General features: G+C 41.8%; 1 protein-coding gene across 1 annotated transcript in view; it reads left to right on the top strand.

The window, feature by feature from the left end:
* Positions 1 to 4,813: 4,813 nt before the first annotated feature.
* ADARB2 (adenosine deaminase RNA specific B2 (inactive)) overlaps positions 4,814 to 15,956 on the top strand; it is a 364,795-nt gene continuing 353,652 nt past the window's right edge. The window contains exon 1 of the mRNA XM_004278379.3: positions 4,814 to 5,289. Within this exon, the coding sequence (XP_004278427.1) occupies positions 5,190 to 5,289 (100 nt within the window). The 5' untranslated portion in view covers positions 4,814 to 5,189. The remainder of the gene's footprint in view (positions 5,290 to 15,956) is intronic.

Below are 15,956 nucleotides of genomic sequence, written 5' to 3' on the forward strand. Positions count from 1 at the left end.
AGACAATAAGCACCTGAAGTGACTTTAGTGTTTCAGGATCCCTTTACAAAGAACTTGGCGTGCTTGTTCTTAATTCGGTGTTCCCAGCAGCGCTGCGGTGTCATTTCCCCTCATTTGACAGAAGAGGCTCAGGAGGGTTAAATGCCTTTTCCAGAAGTAGGCATAGTGCACAGATAAGTAGAACGTGAAGTCTGGTCTGGTGGTAGCAAATTTAGGATCTTTTTTTCTCTTTACCAGTATTTTCCAAGTATCCTTTAAACATTAATACAGAACTCAGGTGAGTTTTAGTTGGAAGATATACTTTGGTAAATTAAAATTTGTGATATTGACCAAGAAAGAAAACTGTATGCCAAAATTATTTGATCTAGGAGCTCACATAGAAATAATCAGCAGCACATGGAACTCTGAAAAAGTATCCTTGCAAATCTGCCGTATACCAGGTTCCTTCAGGAAATTGAAAAGAATGCATTTGGTGTTCTCTCAAACCACAGGCATGCCTGGGAGGAGAAAAAGAACAAAGGAAATGATAATTCTAGTAGCAACATTGTATAAAGAGCATTCTCACATTCAGAGCTCTCTTCTGTGCCCAGACCTCTCCGCACCCCTCCCCTTCTTGCCAGGTTGCTTCCACACCTTGGATGAGAATAAGAATAAGTCACAGCAAGTCATCCGGATGTGTTCTTTCCTAGTACTTGCAGGTCTCATGCCCAACTTCTTTAATGTGAGTTATTTAAATTGAAGAACAATGGCTGAAGATGAAAGAGTAAAAAAGCCCTCTTATGCTATTTCTCTGTTTGTGAAAAGTAATGATTTAGTGTCGTAGATGATGATGTTGTGAGTCAGCAAACATAGATCCCTCCAGGTAACACTTTGTCCTGCTATTTTCCACCTGGGGGAAATTGTCTGATGGGGGAGGGAAGATTAACTGAAATTTGGATTCTAAATAAGTCCAGTTTGTTTCTGTGCGAGTTATTTGTTTTTGGAAATCTGTAAGAAACCAAGTTAACAATACTTTTAACTGACTGGAAATGCAGACGTTGTGATGTATTAAGGAGAGAAGTCGTACGTTGGTATCAACCACAGATGCTGAGTCCAGGAGTCTAGCGGGGACACCACAGGAAGGGAAAGGGGACTTGCCTTTAGGTGAGAAGGTGCAGTTACTGTGACCCTGTGTCCTGGCGCAGGCCTCAGCTTCCTCTCCTGCAGAAATGGAAAGTCAGATTGTCCGTGTGAGTGTGAGTTTTCTGATCTGTGTTCTTCCTGGAATACATTGGAACGTTCTAGACGTCTTGGGTCTGCCTCTGTCTAGTGATATAACACTGGCCTAGACTCTGCCGCACGCTGAGCCTCCATGACCTCAGGGGGACACTAGGATGATAAGGTCTTCCATGTCCATACCCCAGGTTTGTTCTGAGAAGGAAAGGTAAACAGGGCCCTTGAGAGCCATCAGCACACTCACAGGTCCCTGCGGCTGTACTCGGCATCAGTGGATGTCCCAGTGCCACCGGCTCCTCACTCACACCGTGCACATCTGTGTCTGGATGCCCATCTAGAAAGAGGTGTCCAGATACAGATGTAACGATACACGTATATATAGAGAGAGCTGAGTTATTTCTGTATTTATAAATCGCACACACATATATGCTCACTGAAGCTCAGAAACACTATTTAACATATTTTCAGCTCTCTCCAAGAAGGCTTACAGAAGTTCACAAAGTTACTGGGTCTCCAACTCTAGCATAAAAATGAGCAGAGGAAAGTGGTAAAAATCACAGTTGGAATGATCCCATTGAGAGCCTCCTCCTAACCTCGGTTAATTTGGGCAAATTTCCTAAATTTTCTGAGCCTCAGCTTCCTCCTGGGTAAAAGGAGGATTTGAGAAAATCTAACCAGACTCAGTATAAACTCAGTAACGTGTCTTGAACCAGGGGCAGATCCGATCTGGGCTGGCTCCATGTCCCCCACGTGTGCCTGGACCACAGACCCAGCATGGGGGTCCCCTCACAGCTCGTAGGGCCTAAGGAGGGAGAGACATTTGAGGAACGAACAAAACCACCACCCAGAACAGCTATGCAATTACAGTCCTGATAAGACCCAGGATGGAAATCCTGGGGTGCTGGGAACAGCCCACGGGGACCCCATCCAGCCTTGACTGAAGCCACACCTTCCTCAGCACAAAGGCAGTGTCGGCATGAGGATACCGCTTCCCTCCAGGCTCTGCCAGCCCTCCCTTTTGTCCTTGTCCAGCTCCCCCGCACAGATACATGTGGGTCACATGTGACTGTCTGGGCAGCCCCCAGCCTGCTGGGGCCCCCCACTCCCAGCTCTTTGTTCTGGCTCAGACGGGCTGAAGACACACACCAGCAACATCTCCTGATGGCCAGTAGGGTGACTTGGGCGCCCGATCCTCTTCCAACTTCTGTGCAGCGTTTTAAGTTGCCAAGCTGTGCTGAAGTGATCTAGAAACAGATAGAAGGCAAAAAAGGCTCATAGGAAGCCTGTGAGCACTGATCACTTCCTGCCGTCCTGCGTCAAAAAGTGTGTGATCCTGAGCCTCCTGTTCAAAAGCCTTTCCTCCAAGGAGATACAACTTCATTGCTGCTGCTGGGCCTTAGTGTACCCTGCCTTACCTATTATGCATGATCTTATGCAAAATAAATAAAAAACAGAAAATAGCACCTATCTATGCAAAAATAACCTTTGCATAAATTATACCCCCAAAATAACCAAATTGGAGGGAACTTTAAGAAAGGTAAAGATTAGCCAAGATTTTGATCTTGACCAAGTTTCAAATCAGGATTTAAACTAAGTGTTGAAGTCCAGTTTTAGATTTTGCTGCCTTGACCAGCCCCCTCCCCAAGGTTGGAAGCTGGATTCTCCGATAGCCACACCCACTCTCCAACAAAGGGGATCCAGTACACCAGCGCCTCGTAGGCAGCATCTTTGATGATGGGATGCGAGGGGGCCCTGATCAATGCAGACAGGCTGGAAGGTGCAGCTGTTTGTATTTCTCCCCAAAGCATTTTCCCTTGGCTTCTGAACTCAGGGACTGGTCTTTGGCAAAAGCCTACATAGGGAAACTCTGGGTTAGTACAGGTGTATTGTGGAAGCTCAGAGGTTCCACAGGGGGAGTCCTACAACTGTGTTTCCAGATAACAGTTGATGCTCTCCAATACCTTTCATGCCACAGAGAGTAAGTAGGCGGGCAGTGCGCTTTTCCAGCATTCTCTAGAAATTAGCAGCAGCATTGAGCTGTGTTGTCGGTGGAAGGAAATGGCTGAACCTGGCACATAGAGGGACCCTGGTGTGACTGCATTTATCAGCCTGAAATGAGCCAGACAGTTAAACTCCTAAATGGAAAATACACAAGCCCCTGCTTTCTGAGCCCGACCTGTAATAATGTGCTCATTCTTTCAAAATTATTTATTGGATTGATTTACTAAATAATCATAAAGTGATTAGTATGCACCAGTCACTGTTTATACTGATTCTCAAGGATGAATGAACCTGAGAGGCAGCTTTGTGATTACCCCCATTTCACAGATGAGGAAACTGAGGCATAGTTTACATCACTTGCCCAAAGTCAGAGCAGTGGGGTTAGGATTTGAAATCAGATGCCCTCCTCGCTCCCTCTCTTCAGTGAGAACTGAGCCAGGATCCAGCAGCTCACCACATAGCAACATATCCCAACATCCTGATTGCTTCCAGCGTTCCTTAGAGAGAGTATTGTTACCTCATAGAAAATTATCTGGAAATTTCTAGGTCCACAAGGAGCTTGAAAATGGTGTATGTGAAGTAGGAAATAGAAGTATTTGTGTGCCATTTTCACATCATCGTGTTAATGCTAATGACTTTTAGAGTGGATTTTTTCCCAAACCGTTACTATTATAATTAATAGCTTATGTGATTTAAATGCAGAATGCAATGACGATGGCTGGATTACTTTCCTTTTTATATTTTACTTTAGATGTTTAAGGTTGCATAAGCATAGTCTTGAAAAAATAGGATAACCCTGAAAAAACTGTTCAAAACTAGTTCAATTTGCAATCCATCTCCTTGTAAATATTACTTTCTTCCGAATGTTACATTTGGCAATAAAACTATTAGATGAAAGCCCTCTCTGCCTTTCATTTCATTGTTCCCTAAATAGAGCAACCTACTGAAATCCCTCGCTTTAAAAATCAGACTCAGATCCGAACACCTACGTCTTTATGCAGTATTTCTCTTGTGCAGAGGTAACAGCCAAGGGATATGAAGGAAGAAGCAAAACAAGCAAACAGACAAACATGCAGTTTCTGAAAAATGAATACCCCTAAGAGGCTGTCTCCCGGGGAACTGCAAACCTTAGCCCCTTTCTGAGGAAGTGAGAGCTTGGTATTTCTTAGAGAGAGACTTTCCCCTTGACGCACAAGCATTATAACGGATTCACTAGTTAAAAACTGTTTGGTTGGAGATACAGTCTCTGCATCTTTCTGAGCGCACAGAGGGGTAATGCCCTGTCCCTTTGGTCTGAGCAGGAAGCCTGGATCTGGGGTAGATTCCTCTGCAAGCTGCCCCTCAGGCTTCTCCCTGAGAAGCTGGCTCAGCCTGCCTGTTCCCTCCCTCCTGTGCAATCTCCTTCCCTCTCCACGGGTCCTGGGCAGCTCCATCCGTCCAAATGGGAGCTGAGTTTGCAAGCTGACAGGGCATGCACAGGGCTGGTGGTGCTGATGTCAGAGCCAGCAGACAGTTGTGATTGGATCTAATTAGACTTTGCAGCAGCAAATAGACAAGCTCCCTGCGTGATTGGCTTCAAAGTGGCTGGTGCCAAACAACTAGCAGAGGTGCCAAAGTAGAGCCCTGCGTTTGGAGCCCGGATCAAGAGAGGCTGCCGGGGCAGGAAGAGGGGGAAGAGGAGGTGGGGGGGGGCCTGGGCCGGGCGCACCTTTCCTTCGCGGTCCCTCCGGCCCTAGAGCGCTTTGGCACTGGAGCTTAGATCGCGGCTCTCAGCCCAGCTGGAAACAAGTGACAGAGAACAATTAGAGAGGAGGGCGGGCGGGAGCGCTTGAGTGCTCAGTCCTAAAAAGTGAACCTGCTCCCTGATTTGCAGACGCATCTACCGGCGACGGCGGCGGCGGGCGACAAGAGCAGGAAAGGTGAAATTGTTTAAGAAAGGATTCCTGCCCTGTTCCACTTACTGGGTCCCAGCCATGGCATCGGTCTTGGGGACCAGCAGAGGGTCCGGAGGGCTGAGCAGTCAACTGAAATGCAAGTCCAAGCGGAGGAGGAGGAGGAGGTCCAAGCGCAAAGGTAAGGAGCCGGTTTTCTGCGCCGTCTGCCGCGAACTCTCCGCGCTGCGCCGCCTCCTCTTGTCTGTGGGCTTTGCCAGTTTCCAGCAGCTTCACTTCAGGATGCTGGTGGGATGTCGGTCGGTACAAAGCAGAGCGCTCGGCTCTGGAGTTCAGATCCCTTTGTAAATGCCGGGGCTTCCGCAAGCCCAGAGAGGGTGGCGAACCAACGGAGCAGAGGGCTCAGCAAAAGGCAGAGGAGAGGGGCTGAGGACGGGGCTGTTCCTTTGACTGGAGTATGGGCCCTCCCTGGACTCGCACTCCCTGGCCGCTGGCCACCGGCACTGCCTCTGACCCTCGCAGAGGCAACGTTAGCTCGGGGACCAAAGGAAACCCTCTCTTCAGCCAGCATCCCTAAGAACGAGGGACGGGACCTCGTGCCAGCTTTTCCATGCAAACTGTCTTGGAGGAAGGAGTGGGCAAACCCGGGAAACAGCGTCCCTTCGTTGGCTGACAGTTTCTATTTAGAGTGGTACCCGTTGTTTTGTAAGCACGGGGACCTGCAGAGAGAAACAGGGCTTATCTGGGGGGAATAAGCAGAAATTAATACATGAAAAGAGAAACAGGCATTACAGCTTGTTAGAGGTGAGAAAAACTGCAAACCAGAGAAGGAGAAAAAGCAGCCGATGACAGGTTGCTCCTGACACACCATCGTGTCTGTGCCTGGTTCCCGATCTGTTTGGAGAGGAGCCACCTGAAGTTGGTCCCATCAGTAGCCCAGGGCTCCCACAGGGGCTGGTGCACAGCCGGCCCAGCTCCACGGAGGAGGCCGGTCTTGAAATGTCATCCTAGCCGGTGTCCCTTCCACGGGAGGGTGGAAGGAGTCTTCCAGGGCTGCCAGCTCTTCCCCAGAGAGGAACTTGTTATCAGCAGCTCCTTATCATGAGTCTGCAGGAGAAAGTTCAGTTCTTATTATTTGAAATAAGGCGTTTTTTTTGTTGTTTTTTTTTTTAAGTGACCAGAGAGCCATAAAGAACAGTTGAAAAGACACAACTAAAATGTATCAGATTTTCCGGTTTCTCTGCTGGAGCGTGCAGAGTTAGATGTGGTTGAAGTTGTAAGTCCTCTCCCAAGAGGACTTCTGCCCCATCTTTTCCTAACTGCTCTCAAACAGTCCCCGAGTCCTTCCCGACTTCTTCCAATAATAGAAATTAGCCGGGCGGTTTGAAGACATAAATGCCAATAGCACACAGTCGTTAATTATGTTTGTATGTCAGGGTGGCAGGGAGCAAGGCGACAACTTCCCAGGAAGGTTTCAGAGCCTTCGGTGTCAAAGGGGGTGATTCTGTCATTCTAGTTTAACTCTTGAGCTGCTAAAATGAATGCCAGCTATTCACTTTGTTACCTGAAAATTTCACTCTGAAACAGATCTGTTAATGTCTTCCAAAAATAATGCTAACAGAAAGTGACAATGATATTGAAAAAAATCACAGAATTTAATAATGAATATAACTTTTAAAAGAGATAAAAAGGAAACGTTCTCTTGTGTACTTCAAGAGTTCTTATTTTCCAGTCTTTTTATTTAGTATATTTAAAATTGAAAAGCCTGGAATAATATTTTACAATAAAGCAAAACCTATAGAAAGAAAATATAAGCTGATGAACATTTGTGCCTTTCTCCAAATTCATTTTTTGTACCTTTAAAAGTCAGTCATGCCAGCTTATAAGGCATTTGATTTCGGAAAGGAAGACAAGAAAATCTGAAGGAGGACTTCATTGGCTATAAACTTAACTATGACAATTCAGAATGAATTTTATATGAAATATATATATGCTTTGTTTTCAATATACCAAGTCTCTTAATTTTTATAGCCAAAAACTGAAGTGGGAAAGGGTAATCAGGATGTGTGTGCTAATTCCTGTTATGCGTAAATTTATCCGCGGGGTGAAATTTCCTATGGCATCTGCCGACAGCTTATCATGGTCTATGAGTCAAATCAAACCGCTAAGTATTCACTTTTTAGGGGAAAGTTAACAGTGTAAGTGTGTGTGGTCAAACGAAAAGAAAACAGCAATGACAGAGCACTTCAAATCTTTATTTGCGTTTTCCTGGGAATAAATCAGTTTGTATATAATTCCCAGTTATTACGGATGCTTTTCTTCCCTCTTCTATCAGGACAATAGTGAATTTAAATTATGTTCTAATATTCATGAATCTTAATAACAGTAATTGAATAGCACAGCCTCAGCTTTTAAGCTTATCTAATAATAAAGCTCTATATTTGTCACAATTTAAAATCCACACGTGCATGGGTGGCTGTTAAGGAATTTTGGTAAGGCTCTACTTAGTACTAGCTAAAGCCACTGATTGTGAGCACAAAGAAGGAGTTCTTTTTGTATGTGAATAAATAAATTAAAATAAATGTTCATTTTTTTGGCCAATGACAAGTATATTTCCACCTGTTCTGATGAACAAGAGTCATTTTGAAGCTGCATCATAACTTTTAGTTTCCTGGAGCTGTCAGCCGAAGTGCTATTGGCTTGCTATATGTATTCTCTAAAAGTGGCTTTGTTATGATTTCTTTATTATGCTTTTTATTGTCAAAATCTATGGGCTCCGAAATAAAAACTCCGTCGCTACAGTATAAGTGTAGAATTGATACCATACTCCCATTATTATTAACTATGATCCAGAGTCTCGGACGTAAAATTTTTTCCTGTAGGAGGTATTTTTTAGTCACCATACCACACAGAAAGTAGTTTATATCGTTAAAAGTAAAAAATAAAAATAAAACTTAGTCACAGAATATGACTTTGGGTATTACCTAGCCGAGACCTGCATTTGTCTCTCAGAAAAACTTTCAAAAGGATACTGAGCAAACCTCCCCACCCACCAATCCTCTTGTTATTTTATTAGGACCCAATGCTGTCCATTTCTCTCCATGTGTTATTTTTTAGTTGGGACTTTACCTTAGAAATTATTTATAAATGTTTTACGTTTTCTGTACAAACAAGAAATGTCAAATTTTGACGTTTTTATGGGAAAAAAACAGGCAGTTAAAAAAAATCTGTGAAAAGGCAGGGTTTTTTTTTTTTTACACATGTGGTTAAGGAGTGTTCACCTCCCCTGTAACATGTGAGACCCGTCAGTTTATTCTGCTTCTATTTCATGCAAAGACTTTCAGAAAACCCTGGCAGCTCTTGTAGTTTAGGAGAGTTGACTGCTGCCTGCCCACACAAAATAGCCACTTAGCTCATTTCTCTCGGAGAATTCTAGGAGACTGTGCTCTGCTTTACAGTGGTGAAATTATGTGGGGTGATTGCACACAACCACGTCTGTTATGTGGTTGTATTAGAGAAATGTCTGCCTGTATTACAAAAGAATTGAATGTGTGAATATTGTAAAAGGTATATATTTTAACCCTAAATAATAAAGGCAAAGGTTGAAGGGTTCTTAAATTAGTATCAACTCAAGCAGGTAGCACAAGAGGCAGCATCATCAAAATAGTGTAGTATATAAAGGTAAGTCACTTAAATTTTTATCAGTTAATCTCTGGACCGTTGGATACCTCCAGGGTAATATGCCTGAGGAATTTCATAGGTGTATTTTTAATTATTAAAATAGTATATGTATTCTCTTTTGTTTCTCTTGATCTTTCTTTGGTGAGAGTAGTTTTCCAAAAAGAAGCTGTGTGTTGGCGTGAAATGAATTTTGTGAATAAAATGTTTTTAACATTTGACCCATGAGTATATACAATGTATAAAATGACTGAAATTTCTGGAAATAAAAAAAGATTGCTCTTTCAATACAAACATATTAGGAAATGGATTGGGTACTGATACTAATTCAGTTGGTTCCAGGAGGTAAACAGGAAGACAAGGTTTTAAGTGAAGTGCGTCAATCATTAAAACAGAGAAAGGGAGGGAACTTTGGAGAACTATTTTAAATGCTGTAGAAACAATCATTTGGTAACTCGGTCCCCTTGAATTCAGCATCAACACACCACCTGTCTTTTTGAGGCATTTGACAGCAAACTAAGTTAATGCTTGAATTTCACGTACTGTTCCAGGGGGATCAGTTACACAGAGTTTTAGAAAATTGAGGGTGAATTTTGGAAGCTAACACACGGGTAAATCTCTGCAGAAGTAAGCTGATGAATCATGAGGAGGTAGGAGTGGCCGGTTGCTGAACGTGGGGAAATGCAGATAAAAAGTTGGCAAAAGGAACAGGATAAGTAGAGCAGATGGACTGCAGACACAGGCTTGTTGTGAAATGGAATTCCGTGCAAAGCTAATGAAATACAAAGATGGGCCAAGGATGAAGGTGGGAGGCCCGTGGCTCTCAGCCCCCGCGGCGGCAGAGTAGCTGGCGGGTCTCATCCTGGCTGCTGGGGACTTACTCCTGCATCACAGCCGAGCATCCGTGCTCACCGCTTGCCTCGCTCACCCACAGCTCCAGAGGAAGGGCTGGATTAGGTGATAAAATTAAATTGATGAAACTGTTCGCCATCCTCTAATTATGTGAGGGCTTCTTCCTTTCTCTTTTTAAAATTTGTATTAGTACTTCTGGTTTCTAGTGACCCATGTAATAGCAGTAATTTGAGATTGCTTCAAGGGCATTAGATATGATGAGTGAACTTGAATTTAGAATAAAAATACGAGATTCACGTATCCATAGCTAAATAGTGGTGATTCGGTTATTGCAGAAGTGCTGTCCCAGAAGAGCATTATGTAAGGAAATGTAGAATAAGGAAATTGCATTTTTCTTTTCTTGAGGCATGGAGAGACAACTTATGCTCTGAAAGCATTCAGTGTTCAATTTAAAAACCGTAGATGTTTGTAGTTGTGTGTGTATACCTATATACATATATACAGAGTGAAGACAGTGGAAACATTTGAGCATTTTTTATGTCTGCCTGCTTCTTTTTCTAAAATGCTAGAAAATGAAAGCAGTGTTTTTGTAATATGGACAGTTTTGAACAACTCATAAACCCAAAAATAATTATACTACTCTGTTCTTCATCATTTAAAAATATTATCTCTAAATGCTGCACTGGTAATGGAGCTCTTAATTACTAGCAAACAAGATTTCTAAAAGGATAAATTTTCACATGATAAGCAAGATTTTAAAAGCACTTATTTTAGCCATTACTAAACTGAATAAAGAAAACAAGGTGAATGTCAAGTGAAATATGAAAAGCACGATGTGCTTCACAAAATAGTCAAACTATTGAGTGTTAGCGTATCCATGAGCTTATACATCACGAGAAAAAGCCACACAGCCATGTACTGCCTGAGCGCAGCAAAGACCTGTTTCGTGTTGTCGAGTCTCTGTAAATAGTGAAGCCAAATTAACCCGTCTTTTCAGTTAAATGGTTCTCCTGCACTGAAATACATGCTGTGAAATACTGGATTATGCAAAAATAATTGTTTATTCCTCACTATTAATATATTATAATTCCCTTAAGAATGTATCACTATCAAAGAAAGGGACATTACTTTCAGAAAGAGGGGAAAACGCCTGCTTAATTCTTGATCCACATGTGAATCTGATACCCTTCTGTGGGACTTCCAGAAACAGAAGGGGAGGGCACACTGAGAAATTTAAAACCTAGACTCTTGTACTTGCATATGTGACTGCTTTGGTTCCAAACATCCCTCTTGGGTGATTAAAATTTTATTTCCCTGTTTATTTTATTTAAAAGGAATGGGGACGGGGGCTATTGCCTCTGATTTCCTGATGTTTAAGCAACATCACAGCAAATGTATCTCTGAGAGCCCTAAACCTCCATCCACAGATTTGTGAGTGAATCCATTTTCCCAGGAACCATATCCAAGAAATGGCAACCTAGAAGTGGAAATGTTTGCTTTTTAAGCTATCAGTAATTTTCCCCAAAATAAACTTGGCCACTTGCAAAGACAGCTGATTTTTTTCTTAAGAATGATAAATATTTGAAAATAAAGAGTTAATCTGAGTGCCTGAGTTCTCTCCATACACTGTGGACATTTAGTCATCTTTTATTATAGTTACAGGTATTAACTATGAAGAGTAGCAAAATAATTTCATTTTATTATTTCATGGATGGGGAATGAATACAACTAGTATCTGGTTTCTGGTAAGAAAGCAGCTAGTAAGTGTCCCTTTGTGTCATAAAACACACACACACACACACACACACAAATTCACTATCATCTGTTTTAAATTATGAAAATTATCAAGTTAATGTTAAAAAATTTTTAAATCTCAAAAAGTAGCAAGCAGGTAATATAACTTTTATATTCATACTAAAGAGGGCATTTTATGCTTGATTAAGAAATAGTGTCCAATAAATGGGACACTTATAATGATAAAGAGTAGCATTTAAGATGGAAGAGACATATCAGGTGACTTTTAGATTTTAAGACCATTTTTTTTTTAATCCCTAAGAGATGAAATTTTAAAAGCTTTTTTTAAGCTGTGTTCACGTAAAATCACAGGACTGGAGGTGGCTTCATGTGGCTGCTTTGATGCAGAGAAGGCAGACAGAGCAGTCCTGCTTGTATACCTACTAACACAGCCCCAATGTGAATAGTCACAGGGGCTGTGCCCTGCAGCTAAAAAGTTCCAGCTCATGTCCACACCGGCTACTATCAAAACCTCCCAGGACTGGAGAGAGAAGCTGGTGTGTAAACAAAAGGTGGACTAGGACAGTTATCATTTCCGGTGTAATTACCTGTTCACTTTAGCTAAAATCTGGTTACATCCATTCCACTAAGCGCTTTTATAATGGTGCCCACAGAGAACTTTCTCACAAAAGAGATTGAAGCTTCTTTCTGCTGATGTTTCACCATTTGAATGATAAATACAGCTAATATTGCTCAGAATATATTAGCCATCCTTCCTTTCTGGACTCTCTACTATACAGAGGTGACTCTTACATCCAGATGTTAGCTCAGGGCTGCCAGGTGATCGCACATAATAGAAAGTGTTCCTTTAAATACTTCAACTAAGATGTGCTTTGGAGACTTTTACAGATTTAATTAATCTTTGCCACTCCATTTATTTGAGATGAAATCTCTAATTCTTGTTTCCTACCACCGATAGGCAGAAGATCTGCCTCATCATTGTATAATGTCTTAGGTGATTTCTCAAATATGGCATGTAAATAGGACAGAGGGGGACCCAGTTCTCTGAAACTGGAGCCCAAGTCAAATACTTTCTCTGTTAAAATCAAACAAAAAGTGGGGCGGTTCTGTTTCTCAGAAGCAGGACTTTGGAATCATGATAAAGTAGCTCACAGTGTACACCTAGGACACCAATAATTGATTTTAAAACTATTTTATCAAAGTCCATCGGAAGTACACAGGTGTCCTCTCTTAAAAATGAATGCAACATTTCCTAAAAGTTTAATTGCTTTTGGAAAAGTCCAATTTAATAAACGTGACAGAAACGTCAGCAAAATAGATTTTGACCTCCTCTACCCCCACGTCTGGCTGCGCTCACTCATCCCTGTCTGGAACAGATGCTCCTCCTGCATTTGGCTTATGGCTGTGGAATCTTTGTGTCCTTAAAGGAAACATGCTCTCTTTCTAGTAGACTGTGCTCGGACTGAAACATAAAGGTGCACAAGCTCAGAGACTGCCAGCCATGTACAATTTTAAAAGATTTTTTTATAAGTTTGGATGTTGAGCAAAACAATATTGCCTTTTACTATTCCTTAGGTGAATAAAAGCATGAAAGGCCTACTTTAACCACAGACATAAAGATATTTTATTTGTGTTTTAACTCTAAATATTCACACCGTGGATGAAAGTTTGTAAAGGACCATCCGGATTCTAACAGAATTCTAACAGAAAGTGACTTTTTAATTCAAAACATACGGTTCAAGGAGAAATTTTTTTAATTCAAATGAGTCCATGCTGCTAATTTTCTTTCTAAAGAAGAAGTGAATTTGAAATAAAAATCATTGCTTTGTCCCTAAGTTAAATAATAGCTTTAAAAATACTCTTAAGACAGTAGAACAGGAAATATAGTAACTTTGACAGCCCTTGAACGATACTGAACTGAGAGCAAATACTATCCCCCTGATGGTGGCTTTGGTGGCAGCACGTGTGTCACTGTACCAGCCCTTCTCAGAGCTGCAGGGGGGTCTATTCAGGGCTGGTTGAAATCCAGGGAGATATTTTCTTCTTAAGCATTTAGTATGATAAGTTTATTCATTTTAGATCTAAAAAATGTGGAGTTCATATCATTTTATTGTTGTCACTTGAGAAACAAGTATTTTTTAGTGAAGTTAAATTTATTTGGGGCTTTTGTATGTAGATAATGAATAGAGTTCAAGTTATTAAAAATTGCACTTTCTGTAGACTGTTAATATATACATATATACAGATGACAGACTCAAGATTTAAAATACATATAAGCATTTATTGAAATAATGAATATTGAGATATTAAAAGATTCTCCATCAGCTGTCTGGAAAAGCAGAAATCTAATATATACTCATTTTTAGATAAACATTTAAAAAATTAAGTATAGAAAAAATCCTGAGGGCATGAACTCCTTGAGAAATAGTGAAAAAATGAACTTGGTTGATGATCATGCTTTTTAGTGTTGAGAAAAACATCATTTTTTAAATTTTAAAATTTCATAAAGATGTGAAATAAATCTTTTTTGTCTTTTCCTCTAATAAGACTTAATCTATCCCCTGACATCATAAAATTAGAGAAATAGAAACCATGGCGGTATGAAGGGATTTGAACAGAAGGAGAAGGGACAGGAGAGAGAGAATAACTTACAGATGTCTTTCTTCCTGTGCTCTGATCAGAGTTCATCTTCCTGCATATTTTCTGTATCTTCCAAAACAGAGAGGGCTCTTGATTGAAAAGTAGGGGACGTGAGATCCAGTTCTGCTCTGTTTGCAGTTTGCCTTAAACATTGCATATGTATTCAAACAAGGGCTGTATTGGACCTGTGTGAGTACCTTTTATTCATTTGCAATTGTGTCTCCTTGGGTGCCTACTCTGGACTGGGCAAAGAACTAGGAACTAAAAAGATGAAAGAAAAAAAGTCGACAGGGTCCTCCTTCTCTCTGAGCTTGTATTGGATTTGGGGATATAGACACACAAATGTAAAATCAGGGAACAAAAACAGACCACCAGGACCCCAACATAGTGTTAGGTCCTATGGGAATTTTTTTTAATACCCAATATTAGCATGTATTTTACAAAATTGAATTTCTATTGTATTTCTTTTATCATTGCAGGTGAAACCTCCTGTATAAAAACTAAATCATTAAAATATAAACTCCTGTAGGTTTAAGCCTTTTTATTCCCTCCGCAGTGTCAAAACATAATAGCTGCTCAATTAAAATTCACTGAGCAAGTTGATTTCCTTTTTGAAATGAGTTGTTTAAAGAAATAATCAGAATGTAGTAAAAGGGAGGCTTTTCTAAGGAGATTGGGTACAGATCACATGAGCTGCTACAGTTTACAGCAGGGAACAAACCACATGAGAGGTGTGAGTGGGATGATATTCATGTTACCTTGGGGGTGATGACCGCTAGGGAAGGATGTGGCTTCTCCCATTCTTGTTTTGTGGAATTGTCTGAAGGTTTGATTGGCGGGCGTTTGTCTTTGTGCGTGGTGATTTCTCAAGGGGCCAGATGTACTCGGTGTGGTCCCAGAAATTAGCACAGGCTCTCTCATTGTACACCATCAATAAATGGTTGCTGCAGAATCAATTTATAAAGGGCACTGACTGACTTATTTTTAAGCCATTGCTATGGAAATTTGAATGTATTCATTCAACAAACATTTATGGGACATCTTTATGTGTCAGCCATCGTGCTAAATGGCAGGGATTAAGCAGTCACAGAAGCTCTGGAAAATGTTCTGAAAGAGCCAGACGGCACATCTGAACATGGCCCTGGCTTCTCCATAGTCCATGCTGAAGAGATAGTGCACAGTCCCCCCGCCGGAAGCTGGGGAGGCACATTCTGCCATTTGCCAAACCAGCCCCACCAATGATCGTCACGCTTGTGGGTGTTCGTGTGGATGGGGTGAGGTGCAACCCTCAGACCCAGACAAATTCCCAAGGTGCTTCTCAGTGAGACTGGTGCCCCCCTACCCTTGACCCTGAGGAGTTCTTCTCCACCTTTCCGTCCTGTGCCTGCAGCTTGGGCACAAAGGCACACCCCCTCCTGCCTCGTGGGTGCACACGTGTCCTTGAATTGATCCTACCTGCAACCAGCGCCCGGACTCCTCCTTCGAGACAGGACCAGGCACCACCCCAAACTCAGCCACCATCCTGCTTCTCATTTCACAAAATTCCATTCTGTCCTCATGGCTGAGGGTAAACATTGTGTGCATCTGTGTAGTTCAGAAGCCTAGCACCAAGCCTGAGAAAGTGAGTAAACCAGGCGTCTAACTTGTGGGACGGTTGGCATCTCTCTGCCTGGAGGTGATGCAAAGTAGGTACAGGGCTCATCCCAGCAGTCATAGGAGGCGTTCCCACCACCATGTCCACTCAATACTGTGGATACAAGATATGTTGGGGAAAAGATGAGCCATTGATCCTGTCCCTTGTTTTTGTGTAGATAGCATGTTTCTTGGTCTTTCATATCTCTTACCTATTAGATGACCTTGGAATGATCTCTCTCTCTCTCTATTTCACATACATTAATTAAGCAGGTGACGTGTGTATAGCAC

The sequence above is a fragment of the Orcinus orca genome, chromosome 2, assembly GCF_937001465.1.
Source record: "Orcinus orca chromosome 2, mOrcOrc1.1, whole genome shotgun sequence".
In the NCBI taxonomy this organism is placed as follows: domain Eukaryota; kingdom Metazoa; phylum Chordata; class Mammalia; order Artiodactyla; family Delphinidae; genus Orcinus; species Orcinus orca.